Here is a 22,917-nt window from a genome sequence, read left to right on the forward strand (position 1 = left end):
TATATTTGTATTGTAAAGTTAGCCTTTAGGTCTACATAGTCACTACTCATAATCTCTTTGAACTGCTTGGGGAGGACCACCCCGTGACCCCACCTTTATTTTGGAATGCTGATTACTTGTGTTTTTTTAATAAAAAATTAAAAAAAAAAAAAACATACAAAGAACAGGCTCCAGAAGTCAACTTATCATGCTGGTCATACTATTTGAATAAAAAATATAATACAAATTACTTGCAGAAAATTATTTAATAAACAGTGGATTATAACAGTTTATTCAAATATAACTAAAACATCTTCTGTTTAATGCTTGAAGCTCTGCAGTGTTGCTAAAAGCTTGTTTTCTCCAGAGTGAAGTATTTTGCTCAATGAGGATTACACAACTCTTTTACTGACCGATCAGTATGGTACATTAGAGACTCTGAAATAAATTGGTTTACATCCTTTTCATCCTGATATCAGACGTTTAAATCCTTACAGAATCTCATAATGCCAATCCCCTTGACAAAGCGTGTTTCTCTAATTTCTTTATTCCTTTGCCATCTCACTAGAGCATTACTATAACCTCGATGGTATTTGTTATTTCAAAGAGCGCAATCATGATTACTTGACCAGAGAGTATTAGCAGCATCTACCAACTGGGTTTTTGGCTTTGAGCTGGCAAAAACAATGTTTTCTAGATGAAACCCATGTGTATGAAATCTTTACATTAGAATACTGGTGTTATTGCTAAAGAGCAATCAAGACAGAAAACTAGTTGTGTGCTTTTTTATGCTTAGAAGTTTTCAATCTTCTAGTTCTACAATCAGCTTATCATATTAAGTATCAAGTTTTATTAGTTACGAGCCCTTGTTCAGCTGTTTGTTGATGAAACTACAGCCTTTTAATCCATCAAGGCAAATAGATGTGGTCAAGATGTTCTGCTGAAGTTAAAATCAGGCATCAAAATGGAAGAAAAATGTGCCTTAAGTGACTCTGAAGATGCCAGACAAGCTGGACTGACTATTTCAGAAACTGCCGATCTACTGGGATTCTGACAATCTCAGGCTTCAAATAGGATGGCCTAAAACGTTTAAATATACACTGAATGCAAGTTCTGTGGGCAAAAAGGCCTATGGGCATTCTAGAATAGAATTATAGAAAGGCAACAGTGACTTAAAAAAGGTCTGCAGAAGAGTGCAGAAGAGCACACAACACATCAAACCGTAACCCGCAGGGGTTTAAGGGCAATTTTGGGTACTGGAGGATTGCTGGCATGTCCTGGCAAGGCTAAAGTCTAATAACATTGCATTTAACACATTTTACTGCAATACTATGCAAACAGCATTTACATGTGGCGTTGTTGTTGTTGTTGTTGTTTTTTTTTTTTTTTGTAAAAATAGGGATTATTTTATAATTTTTTATGAAGTCACAGAAGTAAGGCTAAAACAGATAGTCAATATGTATAAATCCAGCTTTTGTTATTTAATAATGGTTCAAGTTTTTGTCACAAAAGGATCTAAAAGTCTCCCTGTTTCCTCATCACATTAAATTATATATTGATTTACATTTGGCAAGACACTTTTAAACGTGAATTGTCATGAATATTTATGGATATTCACACCTTGAGAGACAAAGACCAGTCTCTAATGACCCATCAGTTTGTGACAGAGTAAATGAGGACACCAGAACATAAGATTTTTCCTTTGTCTTTAGTTTATTTACAACATAGTCCACAGTATTATTATGGATAATCGTGGTCAAAGGGTCAGTGATCTGAACATTCACATACTTTTGTGCCATTTTTTGTTAAGCTACCACCATTTTCAAAGACAGTTGCTATTGCTTGCCATGTAGTTCTTAGTGATTTAGCTCACCTTCAGCATGCAGAATAACATCAGTCTACAATAATGCTTGATAGTGTTGCCATCTCTCTATCTGCAATTAGGAAACACCTATATTAATATTTGCAGTCACTATTACTGCCACTCAACAGTCACAACAAACATTGTTTTTCAAAAAGTACATAAACATTTTTACATGTGATACAAACTTTCATATTATATCCAAGAAACAGCATTACTATTGATTAGCACGCAATAAACATGTTTAGATGTATGTGACACATATCTGATAATTTTATTCACACAATATATGATCATTATTTTACTTGTACAATAGGTATGTTGGATGTTAAGGCTCATTATAAATACACGCTATAGCCTACATGTTTGTGAAACCTCAAAAATGTATTAAAAGCTAAGTTTATCTATAGTTTCTAGTTAAAATTAATGCTACAGGGAAGTATGACGGCAACAAATTTAGTTCATTTTCACACTGATAGTATTTACAGGGACGTATTATTGATAAATAAAGGATTGTTGTTGTGCAGTTGTGCATATCAAACAGATACCACAAAATAACATGTCTGGCATGGAAAGTTTGCTCATTAGCTAACTTTGTACATGCAGAGCACTCGTTTGAGTCCAGTGAAGCACAGTTTTACAGTGAAGCATAAACAAACTAACAGAACCATTAATGAAACAAACTAAAATGTACAGCATTAGCATCAAAATAAAAAAAATGCAAACTTTGTTTGCAATTCATTTCTCTTATGTTTGCTTTTGAAAGCACTCATAGTTGGCTTTAGGGAAGGGTGTGGTTTGCTATAAGTGATCTGTACGTCAAGCCCCATCTTCTCATAAATAGTACAAGCAGCACATGTATCTGAAACGACAATATGTACCCTATGTAATGTATTTCAGGTTTGTAAAAGTAAACACAGTGTACTCCGGTGGATTTTCCATGTGGCACATGCAACAAAATGTACCTGGATTTTACATTTCACAAAAATGTTGAAGTGAGCCGGGGCTGTATAAACAACATAAATGCATGGCTCTGTGCACTTTATTTCAACAGTTCAGGCTATGGGTGGTCTAATGAAGAATATTTTCTTGGTACACTTTGTGCCCATCTTCTGACGGCTACTTCCAGCAGATAATTCAATGTCACAAAGATCAAAGCATCCCAAACTGGTTTCTTGATCAGGACATGTTCACTAAACTCATGACCTCCTCAATCACCAAATCCCAATTCAATTAAAGCTGCAAGACCTCACACTCTGGATCACAGAGAAAAGTGGACACTATTAAGTTAAACTGAAAAATATTTTTTAAATCTGATAAAATCACAGATTTATACCAAACTTCAATCTGACAGCAGGCAACGCTATGACTGTGACTCAATATTGGCATATAAAAGTCTTCAGGAGAGGAATTTCATCAAACCTGTGAATTTTCAGGCAGATCAGACATTGTGTGGCTGAGTTATAAGTACTTTCACACCAAATCCCAATTCAATAATACACCTTTGGGATTGTTGAAAATGGGAGATTAGCATCATGGATCTGCAGCCAACAAATCTACAACTGTGTATACTAACTGATTTGCTGTCAAAATCTATTAGTAATGCTTTAACATAATCCTTCAAATGTAACCATGAAAAATCAGGGCAGTTCTGAGGGCAAAAGTTGCTCCATCTAATAGAAGAATAGTTAATCTAATAAAGTACCTCTGCACATGATGGGAGTTGTAGAGAAGTATAGTTGCCCTTTAACTGAAGTTTGAGACCAAATGCTTTGCAGTTGTTGTCGGAGCAATGCGATGTCATCCATAGACTTGTCAAATCAACAAATTAAAGTGCAGCAGAGCATTTACTAGCATGATTTTGAATTCATTAATGCAAATTATGAGGTGAAACAGCTCAATGATTCTAGGCAAATTAAAATGCCCGAGATGAAACAATACACAGACTAAAGTTTATGAGACTCTTAGTGAAAAAGTAGAGTATGTTCTCCATGCAATGATCTGTATACCCTCAGGTAACATCTGTACTCAACTTGTTGTGGGAGGCATACACAGTAGTCTGTTTTTCCCAACTGATATATAAGATCAGTTTTGCAAGAAGTGAATTGCAAGAAGAAAATAAACATCTCCCATACATCTCAAAAATGTCCATACAGTGTTGCAAAGATTGTCAGGGTGGACCATGCCATCAATAATTGATAAATGCCCACATTTTTTTAAGGAACTATAACACAAACTAGCTGAACTGAGGAACATTCATTTCTGTTGTCTGAGAGTAGCAATGAGTCTTTTTTTTTAAGTACTTCTCTCTTTGCCATCTGTAGTTCATGAATAATCATCATGAAATAACCTCTTCTGGGTTTTTCAAATGTCTTGCCCTTTTCTCCAACGAGTCCAGCACCCAGAGGTAAATGTGCAGACTGGCCATCCTTTAAGAGCGGCTATAACATCTTTACTCAAGGATGGTCAAGGATGCTCCTCCCATTCCCACTCTTTCTATTTCTCACTGTCCTGCGCTCTCTTACTCACCTTTTCTCTCACCCTACACAAATCATTGATTTTTCAGAGATTCTATAAAATATTTACCATGTGTGGGCAGGCCTCTTTCTTTGGGAATTTGGAGAGGGAAAATCATTTGAAGGCAAAGTCGTAAAAAGGAAAAAGAAAGACACGGACAGAAAGAAAGGAAGGAAAAGAACGAGAAAGGCAAAAAAAAAAGGCAAGATAAGAGCCACGGAAGCCTGGCTTGCATCGTGTGTGGAATATCAATGGCTCACTTTGGAACAACTCCTGAATATAAATAAATAAGCAGATACACTGATAAAGATTGCCATCCGTGGTTCTTGTATCTCCATGCTCTCTTCTTAAAGCCTCACATCTAATCGATTGCAAGCAGATTCTCACTTTCTTCGGCTCTGAGGACACACTTCTTTTGTTTTCGTTCTTCCATCTGTCACACCAGCTTCTTTTCTTCCACTTGAGTTTTTCAAGTTACAGTATCATCGAGAATGAGAATATAATTTAATAACAGACCGATATCTGTTTTTCAGTAAAATGATTTATGTAGAGCTGTTTCTTCAGCTTATAGGCACTGCTGACCCATGTACTGTGCTTTTTTGATATTTCCTTTCATGCCGTGTGCAATGTAAAAGCTTGAGCGTGTGGATGTAAAGGGTTTTAAAGAGAGTAAAATGAAGTTATTTTCTATTAAATGAACTGATTCTGATTCAGTTGTTCTGTCAACAACATTTTGAGAAGCATCTGATTGGATGTTTTTCTCTAAACTAAGAGAAAAGTTTTGGTGTGATCAACTAGTTCTTCTGGTGTATCATTTTTGGACTAGTGCATCAAATTGATACAATTGTTGAGGAAGTCTCCTGAGATCATGTTCAGCTGTGGTAATCAATGTTTTGTTTCTGAAAGCCTCTAAAAGTGGGAGACCAATCACAACAGGATTGCTCATACAACCAATCAAAGAATAGTAACCTCTCAAAAAGGATGGTGGGGGGTGACAAAATAGCAAACTCCTTTGTGGTAAATTTTTTGGTACAGTTTTTGCTCTGCAAATGCAATTGTTTTCACACTGCAGATTGACTGAAATTTTATGTTGACAAATGGTATTTATCAAGCCTTTTTCACATATCATCTCATGAAACAAATATGCTCTTCAGTAACACTGTATTCTCCCTGATAAACATTTCAACTAACTCATGGAAATATCCCCTACAAAAAATAATTGCAGTAAGCTAAAGTAAAACCGCAGCACAACAGCAGAATAAAGAAGTATAGCTGCAGTAAGATTAAGTACAATTGCACATTTGCTATACAATGAAGTGTAAACACAGTTCAAGTATAATAAAGCAGAACAGCAGTATAAGTTGCAGTAAATTGGAGTAAAAACAAGTAAACTCTGTCTATACTGCACTTGTGCTGCTGTTGTATAATATGCCAATGATGTGGTCAATGTACTGCACTTGTGTTCTAAGGGGTTTGTTCTTCAACATCTTCTAAGAATATTTAGTACTTTTTTCAGGGATTATTATTATTATTTTTTTAATTAATAAGTACTTTTCTAGTTAGAATTTTAAGAGTTTATTTGCAAAAACGAATAATAAAAATAACTGCAGGGAACTGAACAGTAAAACAGCAGTAGCCTATATAGTACAAGGATAACTGGCAAAATTCAACACAACTTTAAAATTGTAGTATAATGACGTATAAACACAGTTCTACTAGAATGCAGTTTAGTTCAACAGCAGTAAAATCTTCAGTACAACTGAAGTAACATTAAATAAACGAAGAGGGGCAATATAGTGATATGGTTTAAAATGTATTGCTCTTAGATACGCAAGTATTAATAGTGCACTTTATTTTTTATTATGTATTGCAGTATTGTAGATGTATTTATGTAGTTACTTTTATTCCTAAAAATGCAATACAACACATTGTGGTAGTACTTTAGCAATACAACTGAAGTACTGCAACATCATTTGGAGTCCACTGAGCAAGAAAGTTGAAGTACTTCAGTTGTATTGCAATAATGATATGGCAGTTGTACTGTAGTAGTATTCCAGTTGTATTGCAGTAGCAGTACTGGATTATAGTAGTAGTATCACTTCAGTACTGTTGCAGTAGTTGTACTGTAGTAATAGTTCAGTTGTATTGCAGTAGATGTACTGCAGTTGGTTGTATTGCAGTACTTGAGTTGTATTGCAGTAACACTGCAATATACTTAAACAACGCATTTTTTTTCATGTCCAAAAAACTGCACTTTTTAGAAGTTAACTAAAACTGCAGTATTCCTTTAAAAACTGCAGTACTCTTAAAAAAAAGTGCAGTAATTTTTTTTGTAAGGGATTGTTTATCAGATTAGAATAAAGTGCAATAATATCTGCAGGAAATAATTTCCAAAAATTAAGATTAAACATTTTTTTTACAAAATACAAGTTAAAGAGACTGTGAACTTCACATGACGAAAAGATCTGATTATTTATTTGTAAAAAATATCCAATCCATACAAAAAAGTAATTATTAAAAACATATACTTCCTAATGTTTTAGGAAGTTTGTAAAATAAATACTAATCTTTTCTTGTTACGTGGACATTCCACATGGGTGATCTATAGTGAATCCGGTCATTCCTGAAGCTTGATTAGCCCTAATCCACCAATCACCCAATTCAAAGACTGAATCTTCAGTTAAATTCAATGCAGCCTCAATAATTTAAATAAGGATGAAAGGTAGTGTCAAGATATGGCAGTTAGTTTTTGATCAAGCCAACAAATAGCAGCTCTTGTGCAGCTGCTTGCCATCTGGCTTTAACTTAGCACCTTTTCTAGCTCATTTAGCACATAACCTTTTCTAAGACAAGCACATTATAAATCAGGGAAGCCACCCTTGAATGAGTCTGTGCCCCACATGTACCACCTCAATCAAAGTGTGGAAGCACAGTTGCTGTTTTTTTTTTTTTTCTTCATCTATTTGATTAGCAGTTTCATTGATGACACTTTTTTTGACCATTTTTTTATTTATTTTAAAGGTGGGAGGGACAATGTACAACACCGGCCGCCATGTTTCACTCCGACTGGACAAAGAGCACCTGGTGAACATCTCCGGTGGACCAATGACCTACAGCCATCGCCTTGAGGAGATCAGGTTACACTTTGGGAGTGAGGACGGACAGGGCTCAGAGCATCTCCTCAATGGCCAGGCCTTCTCTGGGGAGGTGAGCTTCTCAATCCTTTCTGTCCTTTATCATGAGTGGGCTACAGATCAGATCGCAGAGTGCCAGAAGCTGTTGGCATTCGTCAGCCTATTGATCTGTAAAGGTTACCATGTTACAAACATCAGGCCCCACAGGTCAACAGCGGGTGTAGGCTGAAAGAAAACTTAATGCTGTGGATATTGCCAAATATTTTAGAATTTGTATGCATCATGGAACGGTTACAGCGTGCCTCAGAGCATGCATTTCATGAAAAGTTTAAAATGGTTTGCATCATATACAGTAAACTTTGCTCCCAGCTGAACAATACAGCTTAACATACTGAAAAACACATCAATGTTTTTGGCTGAAATAGTCTTCTAACTGTATTGGCGATGACTTACTGAGCTCATTCTCCAGTGTTAGTAGCCTCCCACTAACAGAGCTATAGCAGCGGGAATAAGCATCTCAATTACCCTTGTGGTGTATATTTAGCATGCACTGCACTGCGGCCTCCATCATTTGATAAAGTCACCAGTCAGTGAAGTCCTGACATTTCTCTTTGAGGGTAATAAGACCGATGATTTGTGTGGCAACAAAATAAGCGTGAGCTTGACAGGCAAATCCTCAGTAATTAATGATTATAATTTCTCCCCCCATCCCTGCGGCAGCCAGCTGATAATCCAACAATAATAAAACAAAGTGTCAACAGTCTATTAGGGCACAGAGACACGTGACCCGGGCACTAAAAGGCCGGCTCTGTCTTTCACTCTTATTTCAAAGCATTATTGCTCTTGATTGACAGTGAATATATATATATATATATATATATATATATATATATATATATATATATATATATATATATATATATATATATATATATATATATATATATATATATTCATGATGTTATTGTTGATTCAGCTAATAAATTTATATCCTTTCTGTATCTGAAGAAAGTGGTTTGTTAGCATTCCAATTCATCTTTGGGGTACCTTTGCACTTGTTAAATATATTTTATATTTTAGTTCATTCATTTAGAAAACGATATAATTTTAGGAGCCCGTAAAAAGCAGATTTTTACACTACATGGAGTTCTGGCAAAAAAGTACAGGTACTGTCTCTAAATTGGTGAAAACAGATTCCGACTTTAGGAGCTAATGTGCATAATAATGTCGTCATGCTTACATGTTTACAAGAAAAACACTTTTTTATTATTTGTTTTCTCAACTTATACTGCTGTTCAACAATTTGGTCAGAAAAGCCATCGAAATATTTAACTTTGCCATCATTTTTACCGTTTTTTTTTTTTTTTTGCTTTAAACTGTAAACATATTTTGCTAAATTACTTTTTTAATGTAGGTGCATCCTTTGTGCATTTTACTGACAAAACCATTTCAATGGCAATGAATAGGATTTAAAAGTAGTTTGGTGAAAGATTAAGAATGGTTCTTATCTCACAGGAAGCTAAACAGTATCGAGAATTTATCAAGTGTGATTTAAAAACAAATAATGGATGGATGGACAGACGGGGGCAGGGATAAAGGAACAGATATGTTTGCTAAATTATGAATATAGTCAGAATTAAAATGTCCTTTTTCTTACTGGCAAATCAAAGTAAAAGTAGGCACACCTTACAAATATGATTTGCCCAAATTTACCCTAACTGCATACTTGTAGGAGCGGAGTTTGTTCTAAAAGGCATTTTCATGTAGTTTTTTTAATGATGATGAAGATGATGGTAAAAATACAACTGCAACCAACTGCCTACTATGGGTGTAAAGGACCATGGTGGATCCTAGATCTATACAGATTATGTTTTCTGTCACTGTTTGTTTAGCCTGCATTAATCCATTCAATGTAAAGCTGCACAATTAACCTTTAAAGATCCCAATCTCAATTCAAACCTGCAAAACATTAATGATAAATGATAATAATAATGATTTGCATATGTTTATTAATCATTTGAAGCGCTGCATTCAAATCTGCGTTTGGTCAAGAGAGTTTTAGTCTTTACACTATTTCAGTTAGTTACAATTAACTAACGCAGTAGTACTGGGAGAACAGTTTATAGTTCAGATATAAACACTGATGTTTATGGTGAAGATTAAAATCACAGCTTAATGGAACTTGACGTTGGTGAATGTTGTAGGAATTACACTGTGTAACCAATGGGTGGCGACAAACAACCATCAAAATGATGTCACTGAATAGGTTTTGAAAAATGATCCACCTATAATGAAACATGAAGCTTTACGTGTGAACTGTTGAACCATTCATTGAAAATAAATACGATACGTTGTACAAGATGTTAGATTCCTATATTTAGCATTATCAGCAACAGTAGCAAAGATAATTTTTTGTGTTGAATATTTTCCTTTTTTTCAGCTGGTTATTTCTTGATTTTTGAAAATTACAGGTTCTAAGATTAGTTTGTTAAAAGCAATGGTTTTTGCAGTAATATTTTTGTATAAATGGAAATCAAATGACATTTGTCTCCTCCCTTTTTTGCTGATGCAAAAAATGGTCCGATCCATGACTCAAAACTCATAGTGTGATGCGAACCGTAAGATTTGTAATTAGTTACATAGCTACTGCATACATGTAGGAGCAGAGTTTGTTTTCATTGACTGCCATGTAGTTTTTTATGATGATGATGATGATGGTGAAATTACAACTGCATACAAAAAATACATTACATCATATTTGAAAGTACCTTTAGGAGCATGCCTTCTTTTTCTCATGCTCAAAAATGGCTTTAAATAAAAAAAAAAAAGAATAAAGAAAGAAAAGAAAAAAGGCGTCTAAGAATGTAAATTAAAGCAAATGAGCCGGGACTCTGTCTGTCCTTGAAAAGAGAACGGAGGAAGAATATTACAACTTCAAATGACAAACACATTCTCAACCAGTGACTGTTTTGCATTCAAATGCAGCCAAGCTTTTAAGCTTTATTTGGATGTCTGTCTCCGTAACATCCAACACGTCTCCCGTTCTCTTCCCTCATTTGTTCTATAGTAATAAAAGATCATGTCTGACTGATGCTCATGACACCCAGAGGGAAGCTAGCTGCCCTTCTGCAAATGCATTGCAACACCTCAGAGTTAATACACGCTTCATTCTACCGGATTCAATATGGACAGCCTCACTCACAAGCTGAAAATGAAACACCAGTGATGAAATGAGTGCTAAAATATTCAAGGTATTTCTCAGAAACTTTGCTTAAAAAAAACTGCCTAGGTGGTTTCCCTCCATTATTTAGTCCTTTTGAGAGAAAAAAAGAACAAATAAAAAATGTACTGCATTTTAGATATCCCTTGTAGCAAGAACAAACAACTGAAAAGCTTCCACAGTGATTTGATGTGTTTTTTGTCTTTGTTGAGTTTACACTTCACAAGCTTCAGTGACACATTATCTGTCACCGTTCCAATGCAGTGCTTTATTTTATTATTATTTCTAAAGCATCTAAAGCAAAACTTATCTTGACACACTTTATATGATGCATTTATCATACATCATCTTCAAAATGTGGAGTGACAGTTAAGGGGTTAAAATTAAATTGCAGTTCAACTAAAAATTAGGGGAGGGGGATCATAAAAAAAAAAAAACTTTCATAAGTTTACAATTTTACAATTTGACAAGAATTAAGGAAGGTTGTGGCAACTAATAAAAACCAAATCTAGTTATTTGCAAATCCATCTAACACTTATGTTTTAGATTGCACTCTTACCCTTTCAATTAATTTGAATTATTTTCAGTTGTAGGAAAATAATGCATTACCATTCCTAAACAGAAGTTTCCTTCAAGATAAAAAAATCCCTCTGCACAATTAAACTTTAATCTGTTATGACTCAAGATAAATACAAAAAAAAAAAAATATGTCAGTTTATCGCACTAAACACATTGCATTAGATATTTTGATTTGTTGTTGTTGTGTGTGTGCACAGCGCTGAACTTTGTAACCAATCAAACATTTCTGTTGAGCTTTTTTTTTTTTTTAGTCACTATTGAATTGCATTACTATCAAGAGTATCAATCTATACCCAAACATCAAGTGTAATAATGGACTTTTTTATATATGAAAGTTTACCTAAAAAAAATAAATTCTGATATTAATTACTCGCCTTCATGTCATTTTAATCCTGTTACACCTTCGATTATCTTCGAAAACCAAAATTTAAGATATTTAAAATGAAATCTTAGAGCTCATTCATCCTCCATAGACATTCAGAGTCTAGAAACGAATCAAAACATTCTCAAAATGTTCCATGTGTTTTCAGTGGTTCAACTGCAACTATTGGAATATCTATGATGTATTGCCATTAGAATAAGCAGTGCCTCTATACAGGATGAGAGTTCTCGATTTCTAAAATATCAACATTTTTGTTCTAAAGATAAACAAATGTCTCAGAGAGTTAAAATGACACACGGGTACGTAATTAACTTTTTTTTATTATTATTTTGGGGTCAACTAACCCTTTAATATTAGTTTTTTTTCCCATTTTTATGGAGTCTACTTTAATTTTATGGATGCAAGTGTTTTCAAAATATCTTTTGTGTTCAACATAGGAAATTAGGACATTACATGGGGGAATGATAACTGGATTTTCATTTTGGTTTCAATCTTTTTGAAAGCAAAGTTCATTCAAAAACACCCTGCCATCCTTTACTCACACTTGACTGAAATTAAAGATATATTGAAGACATATATTAAAAGATTAAAACCTGTAACCATTGACTTCCACTGTATTGTTTTTTCCTATTATAAAAGTCTATCACGTTCACATTCTTCAAAATATTATCTTTTGTGTTCAACAAAAAAAACAAGTGAAACAAGTCAAGGGTGAGTAAATTATGGCAGAATTATTGAAAGTGAATATCCCATTTAAGTTATTGAAGAAACTGTACATTAATACACAAATCACATGATGTCATAGTCTAAGCTATAGAGACGGTTCTAAATTTACTGTATCCTGTTGTTTCTTTAGTCTGAGACTTAGGCCCTGTTTAGACGAATATGTTTTAGTTTAAAACGGCGTTTTAGAATGAAAATGGTCCATGTCCAAACTGGCATTTCACCCAGCATTTCTGAACAACTCTCTGTCTACACTACACCGCTAAAAACGCACATCATGTGACCACACACACACTCTGGCAGTGATGAGAGCTGTGCACGTCGAACAGTTCATCAAGGATCTACTGTACCACTGGATCCAATCTCACTGTATTTGTTAAACATGATATTTAATACATCTTGTTGTCTATATCTAATAACATATTCCCAGATTTTGGTCTTTTGAATCTCTTACTTGTTCTCAGGTAACGTGTTTTGGCTGAGCGAAAGATAAGTTAATATATTAATTTAAAACACAGATTCTGTACATTTGACTGATTGCTTGCCTTTATTTTCTATAATGTATAAAAGTATTGTACATTATATTTTTATATTGGCCATTATTGATTATTGAAACTGATATTTAGCAAAAGAGTGGGTGTGTTTTGTATTTTCAATGAAAATTAAAAGAGGCAGTAATGTTATAGGTTCCATTTTGTTATTAATATGCACACAGTGAAAATGACGCTCATATAAATATGCAGCACGATGCCTCAACATTTCTGCTGTCTGTTAAGTTGCTCATATCAAAATGAAAAGAGGCAGTTGCTTATATCATGTTGTCATTTTATTGATAAGAAACAACGTTGCCAGGGTGATGTGAATGAGGTTATAAAGTACAATGTGTCCTCGAGAGCTTGTTTTCCATATCAAACTTGCAAAGTCTCAATTTAAAAGGAGAGGATGCAAGACTGAACTTTGTTTAGGCTACTTAATATTAAGGAAAAAGCCCCAATCAGATAGGCAAATGTCTGCAGCCCTGCCTCCGTTTTCAGATTTCTCAGTTTTCCCCCATCCACACTGACACGTAACAGTAAGGTTTTAAAACAAAAAAATGGCCTCATCAGCGTTTTCAAAAAGCTCAGTTTTACTCCGGCATAGTGTGGACGAATGGCGTAACCATAGCAATACTTAAGCGGTTTACAACTAAAACGCATTAGTGTAAACAGGGCCTTACTGTATCAATGCACTTGGAGAAATTTTTGAAATGATAAACAATGCAGAATTGGCTTACAGCCCACACTTCTGTTTTAAATTCTCTTCTCACCCTTTCATTAATTTCTAATTATCGATGGCAGCAAAATAATACGTTTCCTATTCCTGTTTGACTTTTAGATTCCACAGTATTTTTGCTCATTAAAATCACATTTTTCCACTTGCCTTAAATACAGCAAAGTGCCATAACTAAAGTACAGCACAACATTGGAAATAATCAAACTTCCACTTGAAGTAACTTCTCTTTATTAAACATTGTCAAACTGCATAACCACTCTCTCTCTCTCTCTCTCTCTCTCTCTCTCTCTCTCTCTCTCTCTCTCTCTCTCTCTCTCTCTCTCTCTCTGACTCTTTATGTGTTCAAATACCACACTGTAGATCTCCAGTCTGTCAGCTTTCACCAACTCCATGCTCCTTTACAAAACATCTTAACGTAATCAAATAGGATTGTTCTCTGTACTCCCGGGCTTTCCGTTTATTTGCTTTATGAGCGCACGCTCCGATTCATCCGCTATTGGACGGCCGTTCCAGACGACTGCATTTCATTTGCCTTGTTAGCGCCGTCCACCCCTCTTTTTGCTATCGACTTGCTGTCTTCATATTTGGCCCATGGTAGCCTAAGCCAGCTATCACAAAGTAAAGAGCTTGTCAGAGGCCCACCAGAGGCAGAAGCAGAGACACCTCACCTCTCACGGCCTGACAGATCCGTCTGTGTGTAAAGACACACTCAACATCTCCTGCCACTGTTCCACAGTTCTCCACCATCTGCTAATTTCACACAACCAGTGGATCCAGTGAGATGAGCACCTCACCTTTTTGCACATATAATGTGACTTTGAAGGAGTGTGTGATGTCTGTGGAGTCTTGATCTTTTGGGTGAATTGCTTTGTACTAGCCTCACACTCTCTATCTCTCTGGCTGAAGAACCAGCTTCCAAAAAAAAATCTAATCAAATTAACATTCGCTCTGTAATCGCATTCCTCCACACTTGATTAAGTTTATAGACGATCTGTCACTCTTTCCGGCTCTCCTTTTGCATATTTCATAATTACTATCAGCCACAGAGTTTTAATGTATCTCAGCAAAGCTTGGAAAAGAATTGATCCACTTGTTTTGACCAGCAAAAAAAAAAAAAAAAAAAAACCAACAGGATGTATGATGCTGCTGCTAGCAACTACACATGACCCTCAAATTGTTTAGTGTTCTGTGGCTTGATAAGACCTTGGATGAGGCACTTTGCTCCTCTTTTTTTAAGTTATTTTACAATAATTGTTCTCTGCTCAAGGTAATCTGTAAGTTTTTCCTCTCTGCTTCCTTTCTGTGGGAGTTCGAAAAAGAAATTGTCCTCTTCACCTATCTAAACACCCAAAGTTTTAAAGCTCTTTCTCAGGGACAGTGTGCGCTCGAGCGATTCAGCGAAGGAAGATTAGCAGAGCTTCACAATGAATTCAAATTTAAATTTGACAGACATGTTCAAACAAAGACAGAAGCAGCTGTTTACCTGTGATTGTGATTCAGAGCCATCTGTAATGACAAAAACTTAGGCTGTTATCCAAACTGACTCGCAGGCTCATTCAAAACGCCACCTTTATTTTTCTCATATTTATTTGAGGTGAAAACAGGTTGTAAGACTTAAAAAAAAAAACTATAAAAATTCGATTTTTTCATAATTAACATCCAAAGTATCAATCAGTGATTATTTCCATTTCTCATATTTCATTCTTTTACTGTAAAAGGGAGTTGGATGTAATATCTCAACACCTGCGTGACACAGTTGACCTTCCTCTTTTGTGTTAGAGTTTTAAGACTTTTATTATATTTGAGTAATTTTCATTATACCATTCATTAATGTCACCTAAAATAGTACTTGGCATTTCATTTACAAGACTAATGCAAAGATGTGACAATAGGTTTAAAAATGCACAAAAATGTGCAAAAAATTTGTTGAAAATGGTCATGCATAATATATTTTAACATCATAATATCTATCAACCCAACCCAAACAAAAACAATCTCTTCATAACAGAATTACACTAGTTTTTGCTTTGATTTCCTCACTGATGTCTTCTACATAGTCTATCCGTTGAGTGACAGTATTTGCATTTGAAAAAATGTGAAACATTTAATTGCAACATTTAAATTTCAGTTTTCTTTTTTTGTTTCTCAGCAATAAAACAAACAAAAAAGGTTAAGCCAAATTAGAAATGATGATCTCTGTGTTAAAGGCATTCGCCCCAACCATCTTTATCATTCTTACTCCCCTCTCAGATGGGATGGTGGGCCAAATCAAAAGTTACAATGGGCTAACTTTGGCCTGGGGACCCTACTTTGGGCATCTCTGGTCTATAGGCATATGCAAGTACTACAACAAAAATAATGACATTCATTTATATAGTATTTTATTAGAATTAGAATACATTTTTCTTGACTGCTGTCGTATGTAATAATCCCATTTTTCAATGAAAAATTAGTGAAATAAGAGTGAAATCATTAATGATATTTCTTCTTTATTCACACAGGTGCAACTTATACATTACAACCATGAACTGTACACAAACTACACAGAAGCTGCTAAGAGTCCAAATGGCTTGGTGATAGTGTCTATATTTATGAAGGTGAGTAATGATTAAACACTTAATTTCCATACAATCCACTGCACCATATTGTGAATACATAGCCTGATGTTTTTAATTGACAAATTCTAAATATCTGCTTTCTCTCCAACCAACTGACGGATGTTTATAAAAAAAAAAAAAAAAACATTACATAGATTGTGAATTTTAAGAAATGTAAGTGTTTAAAAAACATTGTTCATTATTACTATCATCATTAAAAAACAGCTGTGTTGCTATATATACATACATTCCTTTATGAATAGAAAACTGAGCATCATTTATATTTCAATTTGTTGCTTGATTTGAATTGGCACATTTAATGTGGCTAGGTGAAAGAGGAAGACACTCTGAAACAATTAGCCATGCAATTACCAGACAACAGGCAAACTAAGTGTGCATCTCCCGGTCACGCTGGAAGGACAAGGTTATAAAATAACTTTCCCCTGCTTTATTAGAGGACTGTGAGTAGACCATCTGCAGAGGCACTATTACCTCCTGTTTTCCCTCAGGATAAGAGTTCAAGCTAAGATAATTAACCCATCCAGTGTCATTGGCAGGTTTAGTCCTCTTTGCCCTGGACATCAGCCTGATCCAGTCACCACTGCTGTCTGTCCATATGGAAGGAGACTAACTCATGCTCACTGAACCCATTAAATATATCTTTTGACATGAAAATAGAATGATTAGAGAACACATTTAAATATACTATCAGATCTTTGAAGAAAAAAATGTATAATAACCATATTACTAATAGTACAGACTTAAAATTAGAAAAGTGAGTTCAATGTTCAATGCTAAGCTAAAAGTGCACCTCCCGACCTGGAGATGGGCTGAATAGATTAAAAAAGGGATAAAACCTGTCAGTGCCAATAGCCTTGCAGTTAGTGCATCGACACTTACAGTAGCACTATTGTGCAACCCTTTGCCAATCCTGTCAACAATCTACTATCAGGGTTTCAGCAGGTTTCAAAAGTCAAATTTAAGACTTTAAGAGCAATATGAATGGAATTTCAAACTTAAACAGGGATAAATGCTAAGGATTTTTTGGTAACACTTTACAATAAGGTTCATTAGTTAATGCATTTACTAACATGAACTAATCATAAACAACACATGGACAGCATTTATTAATCCTAATTGAACATTTACTAATGCATTATTAACATTTAAGTCCATGCTTGTTAACTTTAGTTAATGCACCGTGAGTTAACATGAACCAACAATGAACTACTGTATTTTTATTAACTAACGTTAACTAAGATGAACAAATACAGTAGTAAATGTATTGTTCATTGTTTGTTCATCTTAGTAAATGCATTAATTAACATTAACTAATGAACCTTATTGTAAAGTGTGACCGATTTTTTTTTTCTAATGACCTGGAGAGCGTTTCCCAAACAACGACATAACTCGCATCTGAACTATCATAGTAAGATGCATCATTTGAGAAAAGAACGATGTAGTGACGAAGTTTCCAAAAACTTCTAGTTTCTCTGTCGCAGATCCATCTTTTAAACCATGCTAGTTATAACGAGATTTATGCTCTAAACGGGGTGGTAACAACTTTATTAGAGAGGAACCCCATAATTTTTTTGTGCATCGTAAAGTTTTACACACACAGGCATTTAACAAATATCCAATATTAGTTTTGGTGAAAACATGCACTCGTTCTTCATATTAATTGAAATATAGGTAAATGGCACACACAGGGCCAATGTTTCCTTTACGAATATTATTGAGGACATTACATATTCTATTCTAAAACAAAACATCACTCACAAAAGCTAAAACGTATTCTAATCTCATATATAAATCATATAAATAAATAAATAATGAGGCTATTTATAAAAAAAATTAATTTTATAATTATCATTTACTAGGTAATGAAAAAAAATCTAATTTAATAAAATATTAATAATATTAATGATGATGATGATGATGATGATTATTATTATTATTATTAGTAGTAGTAATAAAAATAATAATTAGCAGGATATTGTTTATTTATTTATTTTTTAAATCCACTGTTACAATTTGAGATGTAAATCACTGCAGAAATGTTCTAACAAACAGGCCCATCTCATATACATTTCAGATACTTAATAAATAACCTACTATAAATTAAAAGCATTAACGTATGCTATGATTTTTGTGTTCACATGCTTTGGAGACGCAAGATAAATTCTGCTTTTAAATAATAGGTCACCTATAGCTTCTGTCATGAGCCACGGCTGTGTTTAAAATTAAATGAGTGTTTTAAAAGTACACTACGAAGTGAGCGCAATTGTAAACTTGAAGATCGCTAAAACTGAACTGTAAAAATACTTTCAAAGCAAATTACACTAAAGAAAGGCTACTTTAATGCTTTTTAAAAACAATTATTCCAAGTTTAAATGTCAGAATGTTCTAAATGCATAGGGGGGATAACTGGGAATAGAACACAGCCAATAACTATGGTTCTATCTATAGCTCCATACAAGTTTGCGATGCAGTTTGTGATTGTTCGTTGGAATGATGGATTTGGGAAACAGCAAATCAACAAACTATGTTTGTAACAATGAAACTTGTGACATTAAATAGCAAAAGATGGTTTTCAGAAATGCATTCCTTGTTGGGCCAGCGGAAAACTTGCCCTAAACTTTTAGTTGCCCTATCAAAAAAAAAAAAAGATATTTCTTAAGGCCCGTTTTCACTGAGTGTTACAGTACAGTACGGGTCACCTTTATCAGACTTGTGTTTCCACTGGCAAAAGGGTAAGAAAGTTTTAGTCGACGTCATTCTCCACCAGGAAATTTCAAAGTAAAGCTGTACGGGTTGTTCAAAGACCATATGAGAAGCACTTCTCACATATCAGATGCTTTATTCACATAAATGCTTGTCTATAACTGTTCATTAGTATCCTACACATAGTAAAAACTACACATAACATACATTTAGTCCTTATTTGTCTTCAAAAACAACAAACAACATAGCCTACAGTCAGTGCAAACCTCTTATTTGTATATTTAATCTTTAGCAGCACTTGTAACCTCTTGTTAGAAAGTAATTCCATCATGCCAAGTTTATTATAGTCCAAAAGGTGATGCTAATAGTTAAACATGGCAGTTTGTTCATGTTTTAGTTCGCCAAAAGAATAATTTGCTCCTTGGCATTTTCGGACTTCTCTGTTTGTTTTTAACTCTTCACTCTCACATTTGTTTGTTTCTGAAAGGAAGGCAGAAGCACTTGAATAATCATGCACAATATATTATCATTAGCTCAAGATGTTCATTAATTCAATTATAGACGTGTAGTGAGCTCACGCGAGAATGTGAAACCGCTTGCGGTTTAGAATGCCTTGTAAACAACTATGGGACACAGGGTAGATTCTGCTTTTTTTTCTTGGCTTTATGGCTGCTCATCAAGATGGCAACAAGGTTTGTTTACCATACTGTGGAAACTAGCCACTGATAACATTTTAAATAATGTGTCAAAACAAATAATTTTATAACATAGATTTTCTTTAAACAATGTTTTTTTTTATAATAAACTAAATTTTAATCAATTTATATGGACATGAGAAAATTAAAACCTGTTTAAAACGATTTAAGACCTACAAGACATTCTTGCTGTAAATTTAAGACTTTTTAAGGCCTAAAATTTTAGATTTTAAATGTAAGACTTTTTAAGACCTTACGGACACCCTGACTATCCTATAACAAGGACAAAGTTTAAAAATGGTAAAACACAACTGTTTAAATGCAGGGGAAAATTAAATTAAAAAAAAAAAAAGTAAAAGTGGAATGATCCTTTAATATTTGTGCGAATATACCACAGCTTTTCTAAAGTTGGTAACTGCAATGTTCATGTAAAATAATGAATAATTGTTTATGAGATAAAAAAAAAGATTGAAGTTTTAATAAATAATTGCTAGAATACCTCTAAACATGGTATTCTGGACAAAAGAAGAAATGCATTTTAAAAGAATGTTTATTGTTTCAGTGTTTATTTTAGAGTTTTCTTTGTCTTTTTTCTCACTAACATACAAGATGTGTTTGATGCTATTCAGAAACATTGCCCTCCATGTCAATAATCTGAGAACAGTACTCTTGTTTTCTCTGTGACATGAGTCATTCTCAAAGCCATTTTCTGAGGTACCACATGCAGTGTTCTTTATGGCATCACACCTCCAGTAGGGACTCCCTTTCCAAACTAAATACTTTGAATGCAAAAAATTGTCCTGAAAATAAACATTTTTGGAAGTAAAGAGAGATAGAAGTGGCTGAATAGAAGCCAGCCATTTTGTTTGTTTTGTTGACAGTGAATTATTTAGATGGCAAAACTGTTGGGAAAGGCAGTATTCTTAAGGAAAAAAACATTTATTGTGAGAGATGGTATAGGGTATTCTTTATTCACGCTCTATGTAGTCAGCTCTAATTAATTCCTGGAATAGATAATGCCTAACTGAAGCCCCAGTTAATATCACAAAGTCTCGAAATGATGCGACTAAGACTTTTAAGCCTCAGCCGTTACTGTTCACTCAATGAGTAGGTCAGGAGAGAAGTGATTGGTGTTGTAGTCACAAAGTACATGTCTTTAATCGTTCAGACTGAAAGAGTTTCAAATTAGCAAGTAAAGTGCAGTCAGAGAAAAGCACGATAACGGTTTCTCGCTGTCTTCATTAATGCTCTTGTACTACTTGCTAAAAGCAGTAGGAGTTTCTGTAAAACTATGTAGTTTGCATGGAAAACACGGCAGTGTGTCCTGAGTGATTCTATCAGGTGTCATTTAATTACAGAACACTGCTGGGTTCATCCTGATGCATTTCAGTGCACTAAAAACCATTTCGGCGTCTTAATGGATTGAGTACACTTCAAGAGACGTGATGTTAGGACCTTAGTTTTTCACATTTTAAACTGAATGAATGGGACATTCCTTTCTCCTGGGATATTTTATGTTGTTTTCCATTTCAAATGAAGTTGTCACTTATAATATGCTTCTCTTTTCTTTCCCCGACCCTCACCTGTTTCCCTCTCCTGTCTATCATTCTGTCCTTTGTCCCCTTAACACCTGTTCTGTTTCAGATATCTGAGACTTCGAATTCATTTCTCAATCGGATGTTGAACAGAGACACTATCACAAGAATAACATACAAGAGTAAGTGGAAGCATTACATTGTTATCGTTTGACATGAAAACTGATTTAGCTTCCAAATGTGATCGATAGGACTGGCATTTGATGGTGGAATCAGATGTGTCTGCTCATACCATGCAGTGAATATCAGGTGTATCTTCATCGGCTGTAAGAGTTATGTAAACATCTGAGACTAGCTGTCGGTGAGGAGAGCTGGAGATTTTGCATCTGTGTATGTTTATCATGACATCTTGCGGTGGGGAGAGAATAAATGACAGAATCATGTTATGCATTCATGGATATACAGAGTCTAAAACCACAGACTCTGTAACTACATACAGAATATCACATAGGGAAGAAATTTCAACGCAATGTATCCAGGCACAATATTAGATGTTAAATAAATGTACATCACATAAATACACCACTATTCAGATGTTTATCTATTAAATGTTGTATGCTTATTTATTTAATTTGATTGAAAATACAGAAATTTAAAAAAATATATTACTTGTATTATCGCTCAAGAGATGTTCGTTTTCTTTTTCAGTTTTTAGCAACATTACTCCAGGTTTCAGTATTAAATGTTGCTTCAGACTGCTGCTTAACTCTTTCCCCAGCATTTACATCACCTTGTCAATTAAGAGACAACGCTTGCCAGGCATTGACACCTTTTTTACGATGATCTGTGTTTTAGGTGTACAGTAAGTGAAGTTTTAGCACATGTCCTGAATGAGTACTGGGTCTCAAGAAAGAGAAATACATAGACCAGGGGTGCCAGGAACTGTGGAGTTTAGCTCCAACCTGAACCAGCTAATCAAGCTCTTACTAAAGGCTGTTTCTCAACATAGAGGATGATCTCGCATTCTTGTAGAGATCGATCATGACAAGTTACTTTGGGAGAATGAAATGAGAAGGCAGCAATAACACATACTGTAAGAATGACATGCTGCGTTTTTCCTGATGGTCAAATGATCTTCACACATTTTAACCGAAAACAATTTAAACATTACAACATTCATACAACAATTTGTAGTTTCTTCCCCTTATAAATTACATAGTCAACATGTGCAAAAGCTTTACAAAGACACTGTAATTAAATTTCAGTAAATAAACACCTTTTTTATGTGTTTATTAAGATGTTTACTCTTACATTTAGGGGAAACTCCTGAGATAATCAACTTATATCTCTCAACTGTAAATAATATTTAATATAAAAAAGACTGCCCTCACAGGTCTGTATTCTTTGCATCCTTGTTAAAGAACACATATGGGTTATTTCACACATCCTTTGTCCTTGCAGTCTCGAGTATTGGAACTGAATTTTGGCTGTTGATGACGACGTTACATGAGGAGCACAAGGAAGCAAGATTGGTTAAAAACAAATGTTGGGAAACTACTAGAAGTTGAAACTATACTTTGCTAGAGTAGCCGTAACTGGTAAGGTAAAAAGAAGAGTTACACAACTGCACAGGCTAGCATTAATGGGTCAGTAAGATAATGGCTTTTATAGACTTAAAAGATTCTAGATGTGTTTTGGA

At 34.5% G+C, this 22,917-nt stretch overlaps 1 protein-coding gene across 4 annotated transcripts in view; it reads left to right on the plus strand.

Annotated features, from left to right (window-relative positions):
* ca10a (carbonic anhydrase 10 (inactive)a) overlaps positions 1-22,917 on the plus strand; it is a 252,271-nt gene that overhangs the window by 220,435 nt on the left and 8,919 nt on the right. For all 4 annotated transcript variants that reach the window (XM_087275381.1, NM_001037121.2, XM_087275380.1 and 1 more), the window contains 3 exon segments: positions 7,379-7,564; positions 16,169-16,264; positions 21,328-21,400. In XM_087275381.1, the coding sequence (XP_087131507.1) occupies positions 7,379-7,564; positions 16,169-16,264; positions 21,328-21,400 (355 nt within the window).

The sequence above is a fragment of the Danio rerio genome, chromosome 12, assembly GCF_052040795.2.
Source record: "Danio rerio strain M-AB ecotype USA chromosome 12, GRCz13ab, whole genome shotgun sequence".
Classification (NCBI taxonomy): Eukaryota; Metazoa; Chordata; class Actinopteri; order Cypriniformes; family Danionidae; genus Danio; species Danio rerio.